Below are 26639 nucleotides of genomic sequence, written 5' to 3' on the forward strand. Positions count from 1 at the left end.
CTTGTTGAATCACATGTTTTTGGACTGGGTTGTCTTATTTCACAGTTTGTGGGTTGGTAGGCACTCCAGATACCCAAATGTATGAGCACAAACAATGAAAAAGTTAGATTTTTTTATATGTCCCCTTTAAACCAATAACAATAAACCAAAGTATTGGACAAAAGTTATGACCACGATGGCACTAAATGAAAAGTTAAGGGCTCAACAAAGTTATTACGATTCAGCCTGTGGGGACCACGAATGCCTAAATCCAAACGTCATGGCAATGTGTTTGTCCCAATCCGGTCGTTGAGACATTTCACTCAAAACCACAAATATTAACTTTAAGGTGGCCCAAGAGGAAAAGTCAGGGGATCATAAAAGTCACAAGGATACATCATCTGGAGACCATGAATGTCTTTTTGTGCTAATCCATACAATAGATGTTCAGACATTTTAATAAAGAAAAGTCAAGCTCATGGTGACGCTAGAGGAAAACTCAGGAGATTACCAAAGTCATCAGGGTTTATCCTCTGGCGACCATGAGTGTCTCTACAACATTTCTTGGCAATCCATCCAACAGTCGTTGAAATATTTCAATCTAGACCAAAGTGGTGGAACCACCAACATTGTCACCTTGTAAACTATGGCGCCAGCATGAGCAAAACTTTTTTTTTTAATCGTTTTTATCGTTTTAGAATGGTCTATAAGAAGGTCAGATCCACATCTATTTGTTGTCTTGAACGAGGCTTAATCAATATAGGCAAGTCTCTGACGGGTCCAAAAGTGGATCATAAATCAGACACAAGGTCTACAGCTCTGAAAAATCTTCTGTATGAATTCCAAACATGTACACAGTAAGTAGATCACCATGTCAAAACCTAAAACCAAGCCGCTTCGCCTTCTGGTTCCAATTACCCATCACATGACCTATCCATCCATCCTAATATCCATCCATTCATGCTCCTTCATTGCCTTGTGGCCCAGTCCTGCTATATCCCCCCTATCCCCGCCAAAAGACGACACATATGCAGCTCGTGATTAACTCCTTAGCACAGAGTTTCCACTGTTTTTCCCCTCATGAAAGGAGCTCTTGTGCCCCCATCCTGAAGGAGCCAAATGAACAGTTCCCTGGTTCCCTCAGGCTCTTTGAAGAACCGCTGTGACCGAGTGACTCTGGAGGACTCGCCGGTAGCCCGGAGTCACAGGAAAGGGTCAAATATCAATCAGCATTCGAATGAATCTGTTTGAAGAATACAATAAGAGATTTATGTGGTGTATTACCCAATACATCCCTTTTTATCATATTATTGTTCTAGCTGATTGTATGCTGGAATAAGACATTTGGAGAAGATGCCAAGGAGAGGTCATGCCCCAAATGTGGTCTTAGTGAATTATGATGACTTTGGAAAGCAATTAAATGAGGACGGATTTTTAAGTTCTGGTTTGACTAGGGCTACATGTATTGCTTTTTTATTCCAAAGAAGTAAATGAGGAAACACCAATTTAATGACCATACACAAATGGAAATCAAAGTTTCTAAAAAACAAACCACAAAAGACAAAAAATACCTTACAGTTGGTAACGGTTTTTGCAGCTTTTCAGGCCCTTCTTTACAAAAATGCACTGTACGCCTATAAAAACAGGCACGGGCCAGTCAGGTAAAAAAAAAGAAGAAAAAAAAAGAAATTGCCACTTCATAATTACACAATGTTATGGTTTTAAGTATATGCAATTGTTTCAACAGTGGTATCATAGTAGTATTGTACAATCCTTTCTGAATGAGTTAATCTTGTCTTTATGGGAGGCAATAATAACAACTGGACGGAGCAAGAAGGTTACAGATTTCCGGTGCAACTATTAATGCCATATAATTACACTCTGCGTCATGCAGTTAAGTGTTACACAAACAATAACATCAACAGAGAACAATTACAAAGCCAATGTAAACTTTACAAGATGGAAAGTACTCATACTGTAGGTTCGCTTCAGAGCTCAAAATAAGCAACGTATCAAAAAAAAAGCAAATACAACATGAAAGCCAGTTCATTGACACCGAGGAAAACAGAAGAACTAAAAAAGGTCATATAAGCACAGCTTACAAAGATAATAAAAAGTACACAATGTATACGAGTTGAAAAAATAACCAAAGAAATGAGTTGTACCTTGATAAAAACACATAAAACAGACTTTTTTTTTTCAAATTAGCTGTGTGAACGTAACATATTCTTCAGCACATACCAATGGCACATTAACATACATCATCCATTGTTCATAGCTCATGTTTTCAATGCTACTTTCAAAATAGCTATCCACCAATAAAAAGCTTTTTTTCCCTCCAGTTTAAGTATCCCACCCCACCACCCTTTTTGGTTTATTTCTTTTAGGATCAACACTTGAAATAAAGGTTGGCAACAACATTTAGGCAAACACGGCTTCTTTTGCTTAAACTGATCCACAGTTGAGGCACATCTTAACACTCGAGGCACGGTACCATTTAGCCTAAACAAATGAAATTAAAGCACCCTGTTAGTTCAGCATGACTCTACTAGCTTAAGATAATATGATCCTTAAGGCACAAAACATCCTTGACACAAGTTTTTTCCACACAATACCCCGATGGCATAAACAAATTCATGTGAAATGGGAGTAGCTCAGTTGGCGATATTGACCTAGTTTCTCGACTAAACTAGAAGAGCAGATAAAGACACATGGCAGTCTCCTTAGTCAGATCTGTAGAGAATCCTACCAACAGTCATTACCTTAACAAAACTATTTATTGCATCTGATTTACGGGGCTATGCAGTATGTTATTCTTAAACACGGCATAGGGAAATTGCAGATGTTGCTGTATTACAGGGAAAGTAAGTGAGTTTAAAGTGATTTATAAGCATGACATAAAGTGAGGCCATAGAATAGCTCGGGGTTTCATTTTTGGTTTAGTGGTTTAGCTGACTGAATAAAACGTACAGTAAGAGCACATTCTGGTGATTTGGTGTTAGCCGAAGTATGAAAGAGGTTTAAAGCAGCCCTTTTTACAGAAAGATCAAAGAGCTTGTTTGGGTTTTCGACAAACCATGTCTGACAGAGTCGGACAAAAGAGAGCTAAGACTTTAAATCCAAAAGTGTAACATTTCTGTAGGGAAGAGCCTCGAGACCAACGCTAAAGCTCAGTGAGGAATTAAAGGTGACTCACAGGCACAGAGGACAATTAAGCCCTAAATGTAGCGTAACTTGTGTACTCTGGGGTGTCAGATTTTGTGTTCCTTATAATGTGGTGTATCAACCTTAAACATGCCCTCGAGCAAAATAGAGGAGGAAAATAAAAAAGGTGCTTTCTTTGCTATAGAAGTTCTCCAATAAAAAAGTCTTGCTCCAAATTGACAATAATTAAGTAGACCGTCATCTGCAAAGAATAGCCTAGACATAAAGAATGAGGAGGGTGGCTTAAAGAGGACCTTTTATGCTTATTTTTATGTACATACTTGTAGTTCAGGTTTCTCCTAGAACATGTTTACATGCTTTAATATTAAAAAAAATGCTTTATTTTTCTCATACTGGCTGTGCTGCAGCATGTCTTTTCACCCTCTGTCGGAAACGCTCTGTTTGAGCTCCTGCCCCCCCTACCGAAAAGCTCAGTCTGCTCTGATAGGTCAGCTGGCCCACTGTTGTAATTGGTCAACCGAACAAACTCTTCGAACTCCGTTCCAGCTCCCCTCTAACTGGCTTTGTTTGAGGGCGTGCCAAACTAGCCGCTAGGGAGGTATTATAAAAAGAGAGTAACTCTCTTTGGCATGGACTTCGGGCTTTGTAACTTTGCAGAACTTTTATATGCACAAAAAAATATGTAATACTAAAAGAAAAGGAAAAGCACAAAAGCATAATAGGTCCTCTTTAAGGTATAGAACTGTATCTATGCATGTTGGTCCACAAACAAAACAAACAAAATAGCTTGGGATCCTCAGAGGATCTAATTTTCTTGTTATTTTTAGTACCCTTAGTACCTTTGGAGAGCGTACATAAAAACTAGCTATTTTTCCGACACCTGCAATGCAACTTACAGTAATGCAACCTCAAAAGCAATCCATATATAAATATAGTGGTGGACATACTGCAGAGGAATAGAGATGAATGAACTAGGGATTATGTCTGTGCACCATTGTTGTCACAGTTGTGTCCGGTTTAGCCACAGGTTGTGGTGTGAGCTTGATACATAGTCGTTACACAAAAAAAAGGGATTCTTGAAATGAAATACACTGGTGTATAGAGGTCATTACTGTATAATACAACTCACCAATACGACTCAACCGCGCCCTCCATTTTAAAGCATTTCTCACTCTTGACTGGTCCTGGAGTCGCAGCACACTCACACAGAAAATGTTAAAATTCCTTGATTGAAAAACTATGTGGTTCAAACAAATCCATTTTAGTCTCTTTGAAATCCATCACAAACTTTGGCCTTTTGTCTTTAAAAAAAACACTTATTTCACTACCTGTGGGGGCATAATGGCTGTCTTTTGCTGGGGTGTTTTAATTTCCGACGTATCCAAAGTACCTTCCTTGCCTTTCTTCCTGGGCGGCTTTTTTATGGGAGTCTTCTTTGGTGTAGCATCCAACATCGGGTCCCCTGCCCTTGAGCCGTTCAAGTCCTGCTTCTCCGGGCTCTTGGCTTCAGGGGTCCCGAGGTCGGTGGCGACGGGTGCCACCATCTTCTGGAGGCTGCTCGAGGTGGGCAGCATGGGCTTGGTGGAGCCCTGCTGGCTCAATCCACTGGAGGGGGTCCTCTTGGCTTTCTGCGGAGGTGTTGGCTTCTCCCGGTTTCCCTTGGGTGTGGAGAGACCATTGGTCTTCGTCAGACCCGTCCCCTCGTTCCTGTTGATGCTTTGGGTTTTCTCCTTGAGCTGAGCAGCCAGGAGCGTGGCAGCCTCAGAGTTCATGTGAGGGTGGATGACCTTGGGGCTCTTGGGTGGCTCCTTGGGGGTCTCCTTTGGACTGTCAGCGCTCTTCTTCTCAGACGAGGAGCTGTGGAAGTTACTTATCTTCTTGAGGGCATTCTGAACCACGCCATTGATGTGCTCCATGTGACTGGGGCTGCTGTGCTCGTCCCCAGACTTCTTACCTCGCAGAGGTTTGTGTTTGCTGGGGGAGCCATTGGCGTCTGCCTCCTTGACCTCTTGCTTCTTCTGTTGCTCACGACTCCTCTCCTTCATTTTCTGCCGCTCCTCGCTCTTGGCTGAGCCGTCGCTGGAGCTCCTCTTTTTCTCCTTCGGCACTGCGAGTGCCTTCATTCCCCCTTGCCCCTGTTGCTCTGGCTGCCCTGTAGTATTTCCGTGTATCCACGAAACTTTGGGCTTAGTGGACGGGTCTGGTGGCCGTGGTTTGGGCCTGCCAGGTGAAGGCGGTGGCTTTCCATTGCGCTTAACCTCTGGTGTAGGAGTGCGATCCCCATCCTCCTCCTTGGACTGCTTGGAGAGGCGGGCGATGCGAGCGTAGAGGGCCGCAGTAGTGGACTCGGAGCCACTGGTTGAGCCTTCGCTGTCGGAGGACTTGAGCAGGGGCTGCTCGCTGCCTTCTGGTTTTGTGATACTGGTGTCTTTCAGGGAGGTGTACTCCCCTGCATCATCCTCATTAGCGACAGCTTCTGGCTTCTCTGCTGCTGGGCTGGGGCTGCGCTTCTCTTTGCTCTCGTTCACAGATTCTGTGGATCATTGGAAGATCAACAGGTATTAGTCAAAGGGGTCAAATTAAAGGGGAGATATCATGTTCAGATTCATATTTGCATTTTGGGTTTCTAATAGAACATGTTTACATGCTTTAATGTTTAAAGAACACATTCTTTTTATCATGCTGTCTGTCTGAATGTACCTGTAATCAACCTCTGTCGGAAACGCTCTGTTTTAGTGCCTGTCTCCTTAAGAGCCTCTCCTGGAGCCAAATCTTTAAAATACATTTTAATTTAAACTAATATAAATAATGTAATAAACAGATAAGATCATTGAAATATCCATACACATTCTCAATTAAAGTGAGATTATGTAACTTATCATAGAAGAAGTATAGAAGAATCTTCTGAAACTTGTAAACAATGTGTTTTATCTGTGACCTTCACAAATAGCAGCAATTCATTGTTTTCACCTGAAGGAGACATTTTCTTATCTTCCCACCAGATAAGCACTAATGTTATTTAAAGACTGATATTTGTACCACTTCATTTGCTAATTTGTATACACATACTTGAGACTGGAGTGGCTCCAATGCAACAGATCCTATCGGCGCAACTGTAATTCAAAACCATTTTGTGATACGACAATTATTTTGCCCGAGGCTTTTTACTCAAAATCAATTGTTTCGAAGCCCTTGAACCATTCACGATAAGAATGAGAACTAGGAGAGCACTAAACACCAATCAATCACTCAGCACACACAAAAATCCCCCAAAACAAAACCTTGCACCGTCAGACTTCCAGAATAGAAACTGATGGAACGGGTGTTTTCCATCAGATTTCAAGGAGTTAGTCACTGTTTGGATTCGTGCCATGTGCTGACTTGACCATTCCATTTCCTGTTTATACTCTCCTTGTTCTCGAAGCAAAACCTGGGCCTAGATGGCATATGATAAAGAAACTATCTCCCTAATGAGATTTACACAAGTGGGTGAGTCATTCAACGGTCACACTGGGGATCTTAACTTCTTCAGAAACCTGTGCCTATCAGCATATGTGTGGATGACCGAAGGCTCCTACATGCCAAAGACAAATTAGGGATTTGCGTGCGTCATTCCAGATAGCTAAACTGTTTATTTATTCTGACGATGACTCACCTTCATGGGGCACACAGTAAACTGGCCCCTCGTCTCCGCTCTCAAAGGAAGAGAAGGACTCCTGGGACGACCAGGAGGAGGGGGAGGGCTGCTCGGCCACCGAGGGGGGCTCGATGAAGCTGCAGTTGAAGGTGTTCTCTGGGTCGTGGTGGGCTACTGAGAACAGAAAACAAACGCAGAAGCCAAAAAGGTCAGCCAGAGGGTATTGTACCGTGTTACAAGAACAACAGTCTGTTCTCACTCACTCTCACAACTGCTGCAGAGATGGAGAAAGTGTTGGTTTAAGTGAGTCTGCGGAATCATTTTTTTTTTTTGTTATTGGATTTGAATTTGAGTTAACAAAGGCTCCAACGTTATGGGGTTTTTGGAGGCGAATGAAGACATTTTTATGCATAAGCTGTTTTTATATTGTGTTGTCAAAAGCTGAAGTGATTCAGGTTTCCCCCAGAGTTTTATTATTCACAGGTTAAAAGACAAACAAGAAACAGCATTCTGACCGTCGGACGAGACAGAAATTCTCAAGCAACCCACGGCTGCCGGCGTTGTTTTTGGTGGGTCTGCAACTACTGGTTGACCCAAACAACTAAATAATTCATTCATTGATGAACGGATGAATTATTGAGGAGTATGTGAGCTATTATTTAGGTCTCAATCTATGAGATGCTAAATCATACATTCTAATTCAATGAGATGTAAGTGAAAATAAAGCAAAAACGCTTAAAAATATATCCTTTTTGGCTGGAATGCAGATGACCAGCTCTACAAAACGCAAAAGTCTGTCACCGAGTGATGAAGTTACACGATTGCTCGGCCAAGTGTTGGAGTTTTCTCATTGGCCGATGGGGAAACTGGGGACCAATCAGGTGCATTCAGCAATAGAGTACGTCACCGCTTGAACGGCCAGTTGAGTCAAAGTATAGAAGCAAAGCAACAAAACTCCGGTGTTTTTTTGACAACAGCAGATGCCGCCATTTTGGACGGAAATCGTCTATAATATTATTATTCAACACAGGCCATTTTGGTAGAATATGACAATAGGATAGAAATATTTTTTTTTACTTTTGTATGGTACTTTTTAGGCAGACATTTTACTGGCGTCCGGTAGTCGCTTTCAGTCAAAAAATGGCGGAAGCGTAGCATTGTTGCTGGGCGCTGATGTTGCAATGGAACAATTAATTGACTTTCATTTCTTGGCCATATACGTTCTTTGGTTGCGTGGAGCACCGCGTCTCCTAGTGTCCTGGACCTGGTGGACATGTACCGCTGGATTTAACATTATAGACATGACCACTGACTATATGTGTAACAATTTAGCCACAAATTCACAGACTGACCATACACGGTCCAGCCATATACTCGGCTTTGACCGAGTCTGCACACCTGCGAGCCTGTACACAATAAGCATATTTCCCAAAATGTGAAATATTCTTTTAAAATGTATAAAGCAATGTACGGTATAATATTGGATATATCACTAAAGTATTGACCCTAAGTAAAACTGTTGTGATGCTGATGTCATGCCATCTTTTTTTCTGGTCTTTCCTAGTAATAGGGTGTGAAGCAAATGGCTTCTTTCGTCATCTTCCACAGAATCCTCTCCCTTAACAATATGTAGGTCAAGTCATGTTCCTCTCTCACCGTCTCCCTCTCTCTCTCTAAGTCATCCTCTTCCTTCCTCCCCTTCACACTGCAGCTTTCTGCTGACCCTTCAGTTTTCAGGACAGCTGTGGTTTCTGAGGGACAGTTGCGGCTGATCTTCCCATCTGGCGTGAGTCTTGGCTTAAACCGTCCCGGGCGTTAACTCGACGTGACCGACCACATCAGATGCTCCTGTTTACATGCCTGATGACACATGGGGCCATCCATTGTTTAGACCTCCGATAAACCCTAAGTGGAAGAAATCCCCTAACTGTACCAGGACCCTGGCCAGGAGCAAATCTGAGCTCCCTAGCTGTTGTTGTTTGACTGTAACTAAAAAGATGAGCTACTTTAAGTGATCTATAGATGGATTTTTACAGACTTTGTGACTTGTAGAAGCACTTTCAGAGGAATTTACTGTATTTACATTTGCATAGTTTGTACTTCATCATGTAATTTTAGAGCATGGGGAGCTTATTTCGCACAGCTTTGTTTACATTCTCACTGCTTTAAAATGCTACAAAACAAGAAAATATTCATCTTAATAACATTCAAATACATACAACTTTATACAGATGATCTGTTTAGAGCTTCCTCTCACCATAACGTGTAAACTAAACATGTCTGGTTTATTTTTCATCTTAACCCGGTCTGATGTTTATGCTCATGTTTCCTGTGTCCATCTGCCTGCCTCGCACCATGTGACTCTCTGTTGTGCCTTCAACATTTTCTTTTTTTCAAACAACAACCAGATTTAGTCATGGTTCAAATCAGAACTGGCTCACAGGGGTGAGCGTGTGCGTGTGCCACAGATTTCATTTTTGTGTACTGACATGTTTGTACAAAGTAATATCAAGGACCCTGGTTTGCTTTTATGTAGTTTCCAAAATTATAGATTTGAACTCACCTCAGATCTGTTTAAATGTCTTGCTGACATGCTAAAACTCATTTGTGAATCTGTATTGCTAACTAGAATCATAGCTTTTCTTACATTTATCCAAACAAAGTCATCTAAACCTCTGACCTACATGTCAGAGTTTGGGAGTCTAATGCCTTTGTGTTGCTAACGTCAACACAGGTGCAACATGTCTACAATAAGCAAGTACAGATGTGTGTAAAAGGGCGGGAAAAAGACCAAAAATAACAAGCGTTATGATATGAAAGTAGAGGGGACTTCCATCCAAGGGCACCCATTTATGTGATTATATAAGGATATCCTGTTTACGAGAATAATGCCACCCTGCTCTCTCTACATGTGTAGTTAATGTTGGACTGTTGTGGCTACAAAAGTCTTACACGGCACTACTATTCTGATCGGATTAACTTTAAACAAAGAAATCAACTTTGTGTGGATGTGGTAGATTAATAATAATATACAGAACCCAGCAATTTATCCAGAGGTGTGGATGACAAAATAATATTTTTTCCCAAATTCAATGAGAGGAATAAATAAATGAACAAGACAGGGTGTGTTTTCTGTCTCCACTCCTGTTTGTATGCAGGGTCTTTACTGTGCAGCAGCAGCAGGCCGATAGGCAGAGACTCTGACTGAGGAATGTAGAGCAGCTAACCTATGCAAAGACTTCAGTTAAGTCAGTCAACAAGCTAACACATGGGTATTTCGCGACATTACTTGCATGCAGTGATGAACAACTGCTGCCCTTGAAAAGCTGCTCCCTCCAGACTGCGGGTGTAGTGGGGCAGATTGTTCTGCAGACTGGACGCCACTGTGATCCCTCCATACATGGAGGCCAACGCACAACAGGGCATTATTGACACATCCCAGCTGCACAGCTCCGCCACCACAGTTGCTCAGTGGGGGGATTGCGTTGACAGACCAGAGGTAGTCGAAAGGCTAGAAGGTTGCTAGTTCAAATGCCTGGTCCAGCTGTGGGAACCTGGGCATAGAATGGGGATTTCACTTGCCAATAATAAAAAAGAAACAATATGTTTCAGCCTGAAATAGCCTGTGTCAGGGTTACAGGACTGTCTACAAAATCTAAAACAGATAGAGTAAACTGAGTGGCATCTAACCAGTGTGCAACCTCTGGGTCAAGTGAAGTCAATGCAGAAGTGCCTTAAACTTGCATTCTTTCTAACAGCCAGCAGGGGGCGACTCCTCTGGTTGCAAAAATAAATCTGATTGTATAGAAGTCTATGAGAAAATGAGCCTACGTCTCACTTGATTTATTACCTCAGTAAACATTGTAAACATGAGTTTATGGTCTCAATCACTAGTTTCAAGTCTTCTTCAATACAGCATGATGTTCATTTAGTAAATTATAGTCCCATTTAGAGTCAAATAGATAGTTATAGTTGCAAAAAACCAAGATGCCAATGGCCAAAATGCTGAACTCGAGGCTTCAAAACCGTAGTCCACAAAGCAATGGGTGACGTCACGGTGACTACGTCCACTTCTTATATAGCATCTAACATGGCCAATTCAGAGCCTATTAACCAATAACTGATCACATTTATTTACTAATATTCCTAAATCTCAAGCTGCTCATTTCCCATTTCTTACATCTTATTTAATGCACTCAAGAGCGACTTCAGGGTGGGATAACGTTTTCTTTAGGCAGTTCACAACTGCATGGATGTAAAGTCGAGTGTTGCTGCAAACACATTTTGCAATCCCAGCCAACTTTCCCAGGAAAAATGACGATGAAAAAAGCAGGTGGCGCTGCTCTCAGCCCTCATCCGTGGGGAAGCATTTGGACACAGAGGATGCAAGGAATGCCGGACAGACGTGAATCTGTTGGGCGTGGAGTAAATATGCTTAGAATGGAATGCCAAAACTACAAGCAAACAGCTTTAGTTTTGCCAAGAGGCGAGTAGGTGACAGTGTGCTCACATTGCTATTTCTCTGAGGCTAACTATGCTAACAGAGGAGTAAATGTTGTCTTCCAAAACCTACTCCCCCCCTGTTCCTTTTTCATTTTGTCTTGCCACATCTGTTGCCACTGACCCTGGTGTGGATAAATCACAGTTCTGACACGGGCTGGGGTAAATTTGACCACTTCCTGTTTCCAGCCCCATTGGGCCCCCTCTGGAATGTGTGTGTGCGCAGGACTGTGTAGCCCCAGTCAGAGTTTGAGTTTCTAAATGTTGGCAGACCACGCTTCTGTGGGTAGCCCAACAGAAAGCAGAGTAGCAAACATTTGGATAGGACAAACCAGGAAGGACAAGAGAGACGCATACTAGTTGTAATGGGGAAGAGAGGTCTGTTCCAATGGTACATGGTAGTCTTATTTGTTGTCTGGGCATGTAGGAATCTTGATTGTAAAATAAAATATATGTTTCTGTCTTTGCTCAGACTGATCTCATGGGAAGGCGTATAAATAGCAAGACATTTTAAAGACATTCCGCGCGTCATAATGACGCATTTCAAGATTTTTTCGCACGTCATTTCACGCCACGGGGTTAAAGTTGTGAATTTTGCATGTCATTTAACGCCACGCAATTATTGTGAAACAGTTGTTAACGTAACATCAAAATAACTCAACAAGTTTGGGACATGAACACCGGTCTCCTGTTTGGAAGTCCTGTGTTTATTGGACCCATCCACCATAAGCAGTCTTTCTCACTTTTTATTCTACGGCTAGCTCTGAGCGCAGCATATTCACGTGGATGCATTAACATTGTAGTCAGTACAGACTACATGGTGTACACATGACACGCCAAAAGCAACAAAGGCATTGTCATTGCACGCAAAATGACTTTCAATTCAATTCAATATATTTTTATATAGCGTCAAATCATAACAGAAGTTATCTCAAGATGCTTTTCATAGAGCAGGTCTAGACCGTACTCTATAATCTAGAGACCCAACAAAAGAGCCCCCATGAGCATGCATTCTTATGCAACAGTAGCAAGAAAAAACTCCCCTTTAACGAGTAGAAACCTTGGGCAGAACCCGGCTCTGGGTGGGCGACCATCTGCCTCGACCTTACAAATTGCCGTGTCACTCATACGTCATGGCTAGACCGGGCTGCTTTGCTTACAGTGTTAACACATCCCAGTGTCTTTCTGTAAAGATGTGAAATAGATTATTTGTTTAAAAAAGGCATTTGGTTAAGATGACGTTGCTTTTTTATGCCTCCGGCACATTGCTTCACATGGTTAAGCCCTTCATAAACAAGCGTATTAATGTCCACCACTGTGATGACAAAGGCATCTCTGTCCAAGTGTTGTATTTTGACCGAGGCATAATAAAGACAGATTCTATCTCAAAGAATCTGCTGAATAGCTGAGGAGGCACATGCTGCTCCGACATGGAGAAAAAAACAGGTCATCACTGACTTCAGTAGAGGACTTTTAAAGAACCAAGTTACAGTGTTTCATAATGATGCTTAAGTTGAAGCATAGTTGGGAAACTGCTGTGCAACACCGCTGTGAATACATATATATTTTTTCAAACAATCAATCATTGAAACTATAAATGTCAGAAAATCGAGAAAGATTCCCAGAGCCGACTCCCATGGCTTGTTTTGTCAGACCAACAGTCCAAAGATTCACAATGACAAACGGGCAAAAGCAGCCAATTTGACAAGCTGGAGCCAAAGAATGTTTTTGTTTTTTTTGATGAATGACTTTTAACAATAAATCGATTAGTAAAATTGTTGTGCATTAACTTTCTGTCAGCGGACTAATTCATTAGTTGACTAATTGTTTTAGCACTACTGCAAATGTCACCTCTATATTCTGTCAATGTTGTTAGCTAAACATTATTAATCTCCTACTTCAATTATAAATAGAAACATTTGCATAATTAATACAAATGGGCTCCAATATATGTCTTGAAAATATTGGATATATAGAAGTTTGTGAAGTGCAAAGAAATATTGCTGTTCTGATATGCAGGAAATGAAAATACATTTACCCTGCAGCTGCATGTATTGTCGCAGTAGCCGTGTTTTCATTCAATTGTCAAGCAAATTTAAGTCAATTCAGCAAAAGCAAAACTACTTCAGCAAACTTTTGAAATGTTGCAAATGTTTAACAATGTTTAAAAGAAATGTGAATTAGGCATGTTTTAATCAACTGGTTTGGAGTGAATAAACTCGGGTATAGCATAGTTTGGCCAGAAATTGGCGCTATAGGCTACGCGTGACTGTAATCTACCAGTAAACAGAATAGAAGAAGTAAAGGTTGCAAATTGGAAACCGTAGTCTTGGCCATCTAACCAGCTACAAGAGAAAAATGGAGAGAGGTCTTTATTTTGTTTAAATTGGGCAAGTTTTAATTATTTTTCCATGTCAGCTAGTATTGGCCATGTTTCATGTTGTCGGAGACAAAGACAAGCATTCACACATTATGGGAATATCCAGTAAGACGCCGTAAATGTTTGCTACGTCAGAACTTATACAGCAAAGGCGTTTCAATCAGGTAGCAACCTCCGGGTCTGAAAAGTGAAGCCAATGCTGAAATGCCTTAAACTTTCATTCTTTCTAACAGCCAGCAGGGGGCGACTCCTCTGGTTGCAAAAAGAAGTCTGATTGTATAGAAGTCTGTGAGAAAATGAGCCTACTTCTCACTTGATTTATTACCTCAGTAAAATTGTAAACATGAGTTTATGGTCTCAATCGCTAGTTTCAAGTCTTCTTCAATACAGCATGATGTTCATTTAGTAAATTATGGTCCCATTTAGAGTCAAATAGACCATAAAGCAGGGTATGCTTTAGGGCGTGGCTACCTTGTGATTGACAGATCGCTACCACGGCGTTGTCTGGTCTGGGAGTTGTCCGTGTTTATGACGTAGAACTTTAACCCTTTCACAGTGTGTTTTCAGTTCATGAAAGTTAATTATAACCTTTTTGGTCGCCTAAAAATGTCTTATTCAGCATACGCTTGAACTTAGCTCCGCCCTCTTGTGTCCCTTCCGGTTGCAAAACAACCAAGATGGCAACAGCCAAAACGCCAAACTCAAGGCTTCAAAACGGCAGTCCATAAACCAATGGGTGACGTCATGGCGACTATGTCCACTTCTTATATACAGTCTATGGTTTCAATAACCCAATTACTGCATTTACTGTTTTTCGAAAAAGGAAAAAACCACCTCAATCGAGCGTAAAAACTATTTTTTTCACAACTGAGGAAGTTTTATTGAATTTTGCTGTTTCCATTCAGCTTTTCTATTGTGATACTTCAAGATGTGCATAAAATATATGAATGTAAACACAACTAGACGGCTATCTGCTTATACAAATACTTGAATTTGTAAAGAAATTCAGATGGCTAAGTGTGTATCTTTAAACTGTTCAACCCATTTTTGAATCCTAAACAAAAGCAGCCATGTTAAACTGTGTGTGGTGGAGTTTAAAAGATCATCATATCTCCTCTGTCTACTTAAAAAAAAAAAGACTGGGGTCACAGACAGATCTGTCGCAGACCACGAGACCTCCGCATGGAGCAGCAGAGCCACAGCGTCCACCCAAACAGTGTGGCCTTTGATAGCGCGTCACTCAGCACCACCCGGGGCCCCCCGACAACCACTGGCCTTCTTTTAATAACACAGCCTCCTCCTCAGCCCAAGAAAAATTTTACTTGGGGAAGAAGACGATGGAAACGGGTAAAGAAAATGGGAAGAAAAAAAAAAAAAAAGGCCCAGTTTAGGGTTGTAATAATATGAACACATGGCATTTGAGGGTGCCAAGAATAATAAGGGACTCTAAAACCAGCGCATTCCTTTCAAATGAAACCCCATACTCGCCTGGCAGCCGCCATACACTTTTCAACCCTATTCATCATCTAAGAGGAAGACTAAGGTAGCACTGAAGAAAAAACGCTCACTCATGTCATTCATCGCTGTCATTGTCCCTGATGTTTTAAGAGGAAGACATATAAAAGCACTGAGCTTTCAGATCATTTGACACCTCAATGTCAAAATCTGAATATCATTTGTGTATTAATGAAGCTATGAGTGAGACTGTGTTGTACGAGCACCAGAGAGGATGATTACATGAAACACAGCAGCTCCTGGCAGCACTGCGGTGGGATATGAGAAAAAGAGTTTTGGGGCTTACCGACTACTTTGGGCAGTTTCTGTCGCCTCAGTGGAATACGGGGAAGTTTTGTGCTGATTCGGCTGAATCGTCCACACAGGATCCGCTTGGCTTTTTTGCTGTTGGTATAGAGTTGTCTCGGTTAGGGTTGAGAAGGGATGACGCCATGGAAATCCAAATGAATCATTCAAAAAGAGGCATATTAAACCTGGCCCCGTGCCTCTTTTGAGGGCTCGGGGGCCGCTCACATTGCTGCACACGCTGTAATGTCAATATATAAAAAAGTACTTAAAATACTATTTAAATGCATTTATTCATTTAACAACCTGGTACCTGCGAGAGAGAGAGAGAGTAGAAAGAAAAACATTTTCCTCTATTTTCATAACCAGGGCAAGCCTCCTATACTAGGAGCCCCCCGTCACGGACCGTTAGAGGTGAAGACACCTATCTGTCACTCACTTGTGGTCGTCTTTGTGTCGACACAGGCAGCAGCAGCACAGCAGCGAGAGGAGGACGATCAGCAAAAAGGAGACCAGGGTTCCAGCCGCGATCACACCCATCCGCTGGTTGGGCTCTGAAAGACGAGACACAGGGAATTATGGGTGTGCCACATTAACGTAGTGTGCCAGTTTCAACAAATCTCTCTCTCTGTCATCGCTAACACTGGAGGACCTTGGCATATAGCAGATTATTATGATTTACTGCGCAAGTGAATGCAAATGACACAAGGAGAGGCCTTAGCTCACTGTATGTAATCTTTATTAATGTGATAGTTAGCTTTGATAATAAAGATGGAGCTCGACGTGAAGCATCTCTGAGGAATATTGCAACAGGCTGAAATTAAAGATTTCACTATTAATCTTATCTCCCTCAACGCGGGACCACTTGCGCTTTCATTGCTGATTTCCTGCAAGCAACTTCCCCTCTTTACTACACACACCCCCCCATCATAACTCATCGATGATTTATCAACACCCCTCCCTCCTTCAAGTGGGATCCACCCCAAAGATAATAAGTGCTGTAATTGCGTAAGCATGGACGGCCTTTTGGCGCTCGCAAGGACGGATGACACCGGAGGAGAGGCAAACCATCAGTTAAGGGGTAAGTAGCGGCGGCCCTTGGGTCTTTACACTATCACATCAGGCGGAGATGGATTGTTGGGCAGCCTGGGCGTGGCGTGTTGTCATTGCTCTGCGCTCACAGCTGGATAAAGATGATGTCCACTTGCCAAGATCCCTCCTACCTTTGTGTCCTAAACAACAATATTCTCCTCGCCTGCCTCCAAATGATCTCCTCTTTCCAAACACTTTTTCCTCCATTTGCTGTCTCCCTTCCAAGTACTCTTTTTCTCTCATATTTTCTCCCTCTTTATTTCTTCTTCTTCCTTCCTCTCTCTCTCTCTCTCTCTCTCTCTCTCTCTCTCTGGCTGGACAGGAACTTAGCCAACAAACACAGCCATAAAAAGGACACCGGTCTGGGTCTGGAAACACTATCAAGGCCTCGCTACGTTAACTCTCCCACTACACACACTGACCTGAATAGACGTGTTTGTTGTTACTTTGTGTGTACAGCCAACTATTAGACATTTAATACACAGGCAGCGCTAGTGGCATCTGGCTCTTTGGACAAACAGTTCAGAGGGTTATAAGTCTTTCTGGTATGTGCAGTTCGAGTAAGAAATAACTGTTTGTCTCTGAGAAGAATTATTTAGAAAAACACTAGTTTCTGACAAGTGCTGTTCACTTAAAACCCTTTAAAACATAACTACAAAGCATGTGCTTCAAAGAAAGAAGATTTGCTTACGGAGATAGCAAGCGCCAGACACGGGATCACAGTTCTTGTCATTGCAAGAGCAGGTTTGGTTGCAGTTCACTCCATACTGGCCGGGTTGACAGGTCATATTGCAGCTTGAGTACAGAAAAAAACAACATCTGTTTAATTTTCATTCCAAGTGACAGATGCATGAAATAGGACACAGAAGAAGGGAAAAGGCATAAATGGGATCAGGTTTTTTGTTCCAGGCAAAAAATGTTCCTCTAATGGAAGTTTGTAGGAATTTAACTTTTCTATTTCACGTGTTCAATTTGTTCAATTCCCAAGAAGTGTTTGACAAAAGTAATAAGAAAGCCATCAACCATTTTCACGGTGTATTATAAAGCATAAACATGAGTTTTTTTGTGAGGTGTCTCAAGACTTACTATGTGCCATAAAATCCCGGGTCACACAAGCACTCTCCGGTGACAACATGACAGATGCCGTTAAAACAGTGACTGCAGTTGTTCTCGCAGTTCTCCCCATATGTGCCGTTGGGGCAGCGCACCTCGCACCTATCGCACACAAGAGGAATGTCATGATTACAGTCATTTTTCAAGTTTAGCTGTATGAGTCACAGACATTATCACAGTATGGAAAATAGTACAGTAACTATTAGTTAAAGGCACAACTACTCTTTTTAAAGAGGACCTATTATGCTATTATTTTCAGGTTCATACTTGTATTTTGGGCTTCTACTAGAACATGTTTAAAAAACGCTTTATTTTTCTCATACCGGCTGTGCTGCAGCACCTCTTTTCATCCTCTGTCTGAAACGCTCTGTTTGAGTTCCTGCCCCCCCCCTCTTCTCTGATTGGTCAGCTGGCCTACTCTGTTGTGATTGGTCAAATTAATCAAAGTCTTTGGACTCCGCTCCAGCACCGCTCTAACTAGCTTTGTTTGAGGGCGTGACAATCTAGCCGCTGGGCAGGTATTATGCAAATTTGGTACTTAGTGACATCACTATGTTACAGAAGAAAAGGCAGGACTTCAAGCAAGGTGTTTCAGGCAGTTTAGGATCAGTGTTTCTGTGGGGGATAGTAACTCCTTTTGGACTGGACTTTGTTATGCCTTTGTTTAGCCCTGATTTTTTCTCTCCCCGACAGTTTTCGGAGCTCCCCGACAAAAGCCCCAGATCAGAGGCGAATTGGCCTTTGGCTCGCCGCTCGCACATCGGTGCTTGAGCGTCATGTGTCACAAAAGCATAATAGGTCCTCTTTAACTCTGAAAGTGCTAAAGTGCTACGAAAAAGAAGTCTGACTGAACAACAAAAATATTTTTTTCATATTTCTTTTACACATTTCTAAATTGTATCGTGTGTGTTTTCGTACCTGTCCCCAATCCAGCCAGGGTTACAGTGAGAGCACTTGCCATGAATGGGGTCGCAGTGGTGACCGTCTTTGCAGGTGGGACACACTTCCTGGCAATTTTCGCCAAAGAAGCCTTTGGAGCAGAGCTGGTCACACCGTGTCCCATTCCAGCCCCTGTCACAGGTGATGCAGCGACCCTCTGTCACCTTACAGGGCTGCTGGCCCTTGCAGTGTCCACACCTGTGGTCAGCCAAGGAAAACAGAAAAACAACTCTCATTTATCATGTTTATATGTCGTCTAAAGGTGATAAAACGGTTTAAGGATCTGAAACCTGATGGGAAGTATCTGTATTTGTATGCTTTCAATTGGTGCTTTAATGATCATTTAAAGATGCAGTGTGTAGGATTTGGCTCTCTCTGGAGCCAGTGTTTGGTTTGTCCGTTCTGGGCTACTGTAGAAACATGGCGGACTCCATGAAAAGAACCTGCTCCCTATGTAGATATGAAGGGCTCATTTTAAGCTGACAAAAACACAACAACTCTTAGTTTCAGGTGATTATACACTAATGAAAACATAGTTATGAATATTATATTCCATTTCTGCTAATCTCCGAAATGTTATGCACTGTTCCTTTAAAGAGGGAGACAAACCATATTGAACTCTAACCATGTTCTTTTTTAGTTTATAGCTGTATGTAACTGTATGGTGTGAGAATGTCACAGTCCATGGAAGGTAAAGCACTTAACCTGAATTGCTTTTACATGTTGGCTGATGATTATGGGATAATGGGAATACCAACTCCCAAATCTCGCTTTATTATTGCTCCATTAAGTAACACGGTCAAATATTTTAAGGGTTATCAGCTGCAGCATATATCAAATCTTATTTCCTATAAAAACCACAAAATTGCACAATAAGATGGATCAGACAAGGGAATTGAACATTAGGCATCTGTGAAACTGCATGTTTCCTGTGTGTTTTATACGGTACATTTACTCTGTGCCAAGATTTTTTTCCCCACCTGTTCCTGCAGTTTTGACCATAGAACCCGGCCGGACACGGCTCCCTGCAGAACTTCCCACGGTACCCTGGCGTGCAGGTACACGAGCCGTCCGCCTGGTTGCACTTGCCGTGGATGCACTGGCAGTAGCGTTCGCACCGCGGGCCCCACAGCCTCTCCCGGCACTGGCAGCGCCCCGTGAACTGGTCGCACGGTGAGTTGTTGCAGTTGCACTGGATTGCACAGTTCCTCCCCGTCCAACCGGGATTGCACATGCATCGCCCCGTCATTGAGTCGCAGATAGAGTTGATGCTGCAGTAGCAGTTGTTGTTGCACTGGGGACCCCAGACGCCAGGGTGACATGTGCATCTGCCCGTCTCTTGGTCGCATTTTCCCTTTTGGCATAAGCAAGCGTTCTCGCAGTAAGGGCCCCAACGATTGTGGTTGCAGGTGCACTCGCCGGTCAAGTCATCGCACTGGCCGTTGGGGTAACAGTTACATTTCCCCTTGCAGTCAGGGCCCCAGAACTGGGCAGGGCACTCTGTTAAAAGATAATTGCAGTCATTAGGGAATGGGAAAAATGATTCTGACTTGTCAAATATCTTTATACACGAGTAAGTGTCTGCAACCAAGCTAGAAGCTCTGTGAGGATCAGTGGTGCTAAACCCTGACATTGCAACATAATCACAATGGCATGCTGATGTTTTGCAGGTACAATGTTTACAATGGTCACTATCTTTGTTTCGCATGTAAACCAACATATGCTATGCTATATGAACTACAGACAGAACTACATTGCCATCCCCAAAGCCAAGTCTAACGATATCAAAGTGCAGTGATTTCGACTTGTGCTGTAGTTTTTGATTTTTAATGAGAGCTGAAAACTGGCATATAACATGTAAAATATTTTCTATTCATTTGGCCTCTGTAGACAAGAGACAAAAGGTAGAAATGCTCATAAAAATGTAAGAAATCCCTTACTGGTGTCACAGCTAGCTCCAAAGTATCCATGACGACAGCGACATTCATTCGGCCTGACACACACCTCATTCTCCTTGCAGGTGAAGTTGCCTTCGCAGAGAGCTTGGGTGAACAAGAACAGACCGTATTATTCAACTGGCTTTGCACAAGGAGCCCTGCTGATATTTGATGTCTGTGTGGTACATACGTGTCAGGCATTCATCCCCTAACTGCCCCCATCCACCGCAGCACACAGATCCCGGTGATCTGGAAAAGAAGTTACGAGGTTGAGAATGAGAAGGGGGGAATGATGAAGAATCTGGCTAAAGTACAGCGAAACAAACACATATCAAAGGCGGCAGCTTCCACACCCAACACTTGCCTCTTTGATCTCACACTTCTTATTGATGTGGCTGATGCCAACTCCTGTGAACGTATGCGGGGCATTGTACATGACGCATGTGTTTAGAACAGGGTTGTATAATTATCTGAATATGGGTCATTCCCAGCCCTTAAACCCTTGAATCTGTGTCATTTTCTTTAGGTTTCCTCAGCCTTTTGGGGGGAATGTGGATATTCAGAGACAATATTTTAGCAGCCAAGTTTTAGGCCTGTCAGGAAAGGACGGATGCGTCTCCTCTTCCTCCCACGCCTGTGACCTCTGTGGGGCCCCTGCAACACGTCAGCTTCCCCCAAAGTGTTTGAAGATGGCAGTTTGCTTTCAGTCAATGAGCAGGGAGCAACGCTGTTTTTTTAATGCTGCCAAAACAGGCGCGTGGTGGAGATCACAGGTCTACACTCTGTGTGCTTTCACTTGTTACGGAAGGAAGATGATTTCTAAATAAGCCTTTTACCATTTTATGCACATAACATGACACTGGAGTCAATTTTTTTCCAACTGTGCTGCTCCAAATTCGACATGTATGGCGTTAACCCTTGTTGACCTTTTGACACAATCCATGTCAGCACTAGAAAGAGAGATTGCATTCACTGTTGTGTAGAAAATAATTAGGTGTTTAGAAGCACAGCGGCACTCCTGTTTGCCTTTCATTATTACATATAATGTTATCATATCGTATCAACTACCTTTTGCTGAGAAATTCAATAGCTGCTCTTTAACTGATTCAAAAAGCTGTTTTTCGGCATCGGTGCTGAAAGCATCGCATTCAAGTCAGAGAGAAACATGATGGGGAAAAAAACAAGTGAGTGGTGAGTGGAGAGTTCACTGCAATGAATGTTGAATACTGGAGGGAGGGTAAAGTGTCAGACTTTTAGAGCAGTGAAAGCCAGTGCTATTTATATATCACACTGGAAACTTCACAAAGCACTAAAACGGGCTATATGTTTGTGGTAAATGACTGATTTGTTGCCCTGTGAAGCAAAGAACAAGCTATGAGATCCTGACAGCACAACTTCAACTTTTGAATAGCAGCTCTTGACTACTTTCCATTTCATTCTGACTGCACGAAAAGATGCAGCGTGTGGCTTTTGAGATATTTCAGATTTGCTCCAAAAACGTTGACGTTACAAGAAACAAAATAAACCAAGCACATGATTTCCTATCACACATCTTTTATGGCATGTTGGAGAACGAGCCCTGGACTACGTTTGCTGCCAAAATTTCAAAACTCTTCTTAGACATCAATCCAACAAGTTTGGATGCTGCAGTCAGCAATTGTGGAGCTTTGGTTTGGGTTCATTGGAATCATTCCACAGGCTCAGCTGTAATCCTAGAGGTCAGGAAATGTTTTTTGGATGCTTTAACTTTTGAGAGAAAGAGAGAGCTGTCTAGATATGTGGATTCCTAGAATATAATTCTATTAGTTTTCAAGTATTGTATCTTTATTTTGAAATATCAACCAACATGTTTCCCCTTTAAATATTTTATAACCTTCATTATCACTCAAAAAAAGTGTAATTTAAAAGTGCATTATGTGTTATCAAACGATGCCACGAATACTGTTAAGGTTAATGAGAGCGCCCCCTACAGAGCGATGAAAACACTCCTGTTCCAGATGCACACATCTGTATAGCTGCTTTCTTCAATGGACTCCTCCTCCTCCTGCTGCTGTACAGCGGACTGGGAACACGTTATATGTAAAAAAGAAAGTGAAATGAAATAATATATCGAATATATCTGTATTAATGTGAATGCTTTATATAAAATAAAAGTTTAGAGAACAAAGTCAGTGGTTGATTTTAAAGATTTACAGTGATTTTTTTCCACTTTAGTGAAAACCGTTATTCGTGCATGAGGCCAACACTGCAAAAAAATGTTATTGATGTCTTATGCTCAGTTTTAAAACCCTGTTATTGTTCCAATCAACTGGAAATTACTTGAGGAATAAGATGACATGTATTTAGTGCAATTCCAAGACTCTTTTAACGAAAACCTGAAGCAACAAGGAACAAAATGTCACAAGGAAAACTTCTAAACGCGCAACCAGTGGAATAAATACCCTATATTATGTTCTTGATGCTTACCCAGGTGCTTTGCATACATTCCTGCCTTTGGGGTTGAGTTCTTGGCTGAAACCGGAGCAAAAGAACAGACAAACCACCGCAACAACAGCAAAAGAGTTCTTCACTTCCATTGTAGAAGCAGCAGCATCCTTCTAGACGCCGTTTCCACTCCGCATTTCCCCTCTCCGGAAAGTGATGATGGTGGCTTTTTCACTGGCTTTTTAAACACTCCGATTTGGTTTTACGCACATAATAATCCTGATGTATCTGCTTGGTAAAGACCAAAATCCTTGTCCCCCAAAAAAAGGTGATTAAAAAACTTCTTGCAACCACCTACGCCATCGAGAAAGTCAGCAGCAAAGAAAAGTGACCAGCGACTGCTGCTATCCAAAACCGAGCAGCTGGAAATAAGTCATAAAACTTGCAAATCACAGTATTCTTGATAAACTCTGTTCTCCTGCAGTGCGCACTTTATTCCATAAAAGTTGCTAAAAGAGTTCATCATGCAAAGCCCGTGTGTCCAGACTCATGATGAAATAAAAAACTTTTTTCCAAAACAATGCTCTTTCTCTACGCGCGTGGAAACGTGTGGATATATGATGATAGTCTTGACAAAAAAGAAATGCAGAGCGAATTAGCTGCCTTTCGCTTTTTTCCTCTCGGAGGAGAAGAGCTTAATCCGTAACTTTTGTCCTCTCTTGCGCTCTCAGGAGTGGCAGGAGGGAAATTCCTGATTTGTTACTCTATCTTTGGCTTTGTGCGCCATGCGTGCGCCACCAAATTTACATAGGCCTGTGTGTGTGTGTGTGCAACAGGGTCTGTTTCAATGGCATTGCTTAAAACAATGTCTGGTTGCCAAGTCTGTTATTTTAACAAATAAAAAGTTAATTAGGACAAAAAAACATAGTTCTAATGTATGATGAAAATTGGCACTATTTATCATTCTTATCAATAATAGTTGCGCATTTTACGCATCTGTGAATCGTTCAATTTTAAAAGACAGAATTGAAGATGTGATTTGTATTTTCAGTATTCTACTTTTAAAAAAGCACTAATTTAAGGTAGCTTTTTAATTGATGCATGGGGAGAGTGTGTGTGTGCCTTTATGTGTGTGTGTGTGTGTGTGTGTGTGTGTGTGTGTGTTGTGGGTGGAGGGGGCAGCAGTGTTATAACTGTGTTAGACAATAGCTCCCCCATCTGTTAACACCAACGAAGTGATTGTGGCATATGGCACCTCCTGCACTCAAAGTGCAAGGTCTCTTATTAATAGGCTTTCATGTTTTTTTTTGTATCCATTAAGTCAGATGCATCATAACATCCAGTCCAATGCCTTTCTCCACTAATGGCTGCACAATGCCTGCTTGTTTTTCTCACAAGAGCACATCCCATTGTGGATCATCAGGGGTCTTTGAAGGGGTTTAGGACCAAAATAAAGTATCATTAATCCTCTACAAAATATTATGACATGAATGTATTTTAATTACTGGCATAATCCATAATTATCCATTTGTCAACTAAACCCACTGCCAAAATCAAAACAGAAAACTGCTACGAGCCCAAATTATTTGACAGGTTTTTTTTTTTTATATAAATGGCTTAACATTAGATTAATGAATGGTTTCTGGTGTTTTGACTGCAATTCAAATGGTCAAAAAAGGACTTTAAGTTATGTAATTCATGTGCACCGAGAGTTATGCATGACAAACATGTTCCAGAGGTGAATTGTGGGTCATAGATAGCATGAGATTGTTTGTCCGCAGAAAGGTAAAGTACTCAGAGTCATTTGTTGCTTATGTGGCCAGCATGTAAGGGCAAATTATGTGGCTGACTATCGGCCAATTCCATGGTGAGGTATTTTTCCATGTAAGAAAGTTTTCTGAAATGATTGTCAAGTTGTGTAAGACGAATAGGTGCAAGGGTGCTCCCTTTAAAAGGGGGTATATCATGAAAAACATACTTTTCCAGTGCTTATGCACATCCATTTGGGTACCTGGAGTTCCTACCAAGCCACAAACTGGGAAATAAGACAACAGTATTTGTGGACTGCAGAAAACATGTGATTCATCAAGCCATTCAGATTTGTCTCCCCTTCCTATGTCACATGCAGGCTCATTAGAATAGACCGCCCACAGATTGAGACCTACCTTTGCAAAGGTGCACCATATTTTTCTCGCATGCCAATCAGAGCAGACTGGGCTTTTTCAGGGAGGGACGCTTAAAGAGACGGGCACTAAAACGGAGCGTTTCAGACAGAGAGTGAATACAGGTATATTAAGACAGACAGCATGAGTAAAATAATGTGTTTTTAATATTAAAGCATGTAAACATGTTCTTGTAGAAACCCAAAATACAAATATGAACCTGAACATGAGCATGATATGTCTCCTTTAAGTAAAAGTATCAATGCCATAATGGATAAACACATTACAAGAAAAAGTACACAAATTTCACAAAGTAAAATTTGGTTTTAATCAGCCAGATGTAGCCTATACTTAGAACATTCTGTTGAACATATTGCTTCTGCACTATTGTGCAGCGTAGCCTATAGTCTTTTCTCATAGGTATGTTATTCTAGTTAATTTATTATTTAAAGGGCCAGTGTGTAACTTTTTACACGTATAAATCAATCCGGGTCGGTGTCCCATGTGCGCTCGTGTGTGACTACGCTGTTAAGACTCAGACTCCAACAAAAACTACACGGAAGCACCAAAACCGTAAAGTTATATCTAGTGAAGCCCGTCTTGCAAAACAGTGTCGGCCGCGGTCGGAGGACGCGGGGGAGACCGTAGCTTTGGTCTCCAGGGCCGGAGTCTCTGCTGTACTCTGCTCCTCTGCGTGCTTGCCTTCACTCAGCTCGCTCCACCTCACGTGCATGCGCGCACACTACCCACTGCAGAATAGTTAGTTTAGCTCTGAGAATATCTAGTGAATGTACAGTGGACGTTTGTGCAGAAATAACTGCTGCAGCTCCTCCAGACCAACAGAGGTGTCCCATGTCTTGTGAAGTGACAGGGCTCCGCAGCGAGAAACGTTATCGTCTCCGACCGGTGCCGGTGTCTTCCCTGTTCCCTCCGACCGCGGTCCGGAGGCTGAAGCAGGAAAAGCCAACACTAGGATCAGCATTGATTCATGGAGAGACCTTCGTCTGGTCAGCTAACATTACTGCCAAGCAGGTGAAATATAGATTGATATTGTGATTTTAGCTGATGTGTGTCGCCTCACTGTTTTGAGCGATGCTCGTTCATGTCTATGTAGAGCGAGCAAAAGCCCGACGCTGACATTCGTTGACTTAACGGCAGCAGGTGTCGCTGTTAACAAGCAATTCTGATTCTTACAAACAGTCCCTTTAATTATGCCTTATCATTTGTTTTTAAAAAATCTTTACTGCTGTAACACTGCAATTTCCCATCTATCCATAATCGACTTATCTTTCTGTGGAAGCTGGTCGATGTAGATAATGGCATTTAAGCGGACAGGAAGTAAACATGGACCCACGCTGTTGCCTAGCAACGCAATTCCATTTAAACATCTACTTGTTTTTTGTTTAAAATGTAGCCACAAAGAAAATAGACCTACACCAACAGACTGCTTGTTGTCTATAACGAGATATAGCCTTAACCACTGCTGCAATGTGCTGAAACTATGGATGTAT

General features: G+C 42.0%; 1 protein-coding gene across 1 annotated transcript; it reads right to left on the reverse strand.

The window, feature by feature from the left end:
• Nucleotides 1-1410: 1410 nt before the first annotated feature.
• Nucleotides 1411-23757, reverse strand: scarf2 (scavenger receptor class F, member 2). Its single transcript, XM_074638994.1, has 11 exons — nt 23009-23757; nt 20733-20791; nt 20546-20647; nt 19586-20105; nt 18585-18803; nt 17640-17768; nt 17245-17348; nt 15901-16015; nt 15463-15560; nt 6800-6955; nt 1411-5677 (listed from the first exon to the last, which is right to left on the reverse strand). Exons 1-11 carry the CDS (start codon nt 23116-23118, stop codon nt 4461-4463), a joined length of 2829 nt encoding a protein of 942 aa, XP_074495095.1. The 5' UTR covers nt 23119-23757; the 3' UTR covers nt 1411-4460.
• Nucleotides 23758-26639: the final 2882 nt, after the last annotated feature.

The sequence above is a fragment of the Sebastes fasciatus genome, chromosome 6 (genome assembly GCF_043250625.1).
Source record: "Sebastes fasciatus isolate fSebFas1 chromosome 6, fSebFas1.pri, whole genome shotgun sequence".
Taxonomy (NCBI): domain Eukaryota; kingdom Metazoa; phylum Chordata; class Actinopteri; order Perciformes; family Sebastidae; genus Sebastes; species Sebastes fasciatus.

Coding starts and splice junctions, on each gene's coding strand:
- scarf2 (XM_074638994.1), bottom strand. CDS start 23,118: ATGGAAGTGAAGAACTCTTTTGCTGTTGTTGCGGTGGTTTGTCTGTTC. Junction 17,769..18,584: donor CCTGGCTGGATTGGGGACAG/GTACGAAAACAC, acceptor TGTGTGCGATAG/GTGCGAGGTGCGCTGCCCCA. Junction 5,678..6,799: donor TTACTGTGTGCCCCATGAAG/GTGAGTCATCGT, acceptor AATGATCCACAG/AATCTGTGAACGAGAGCAAA.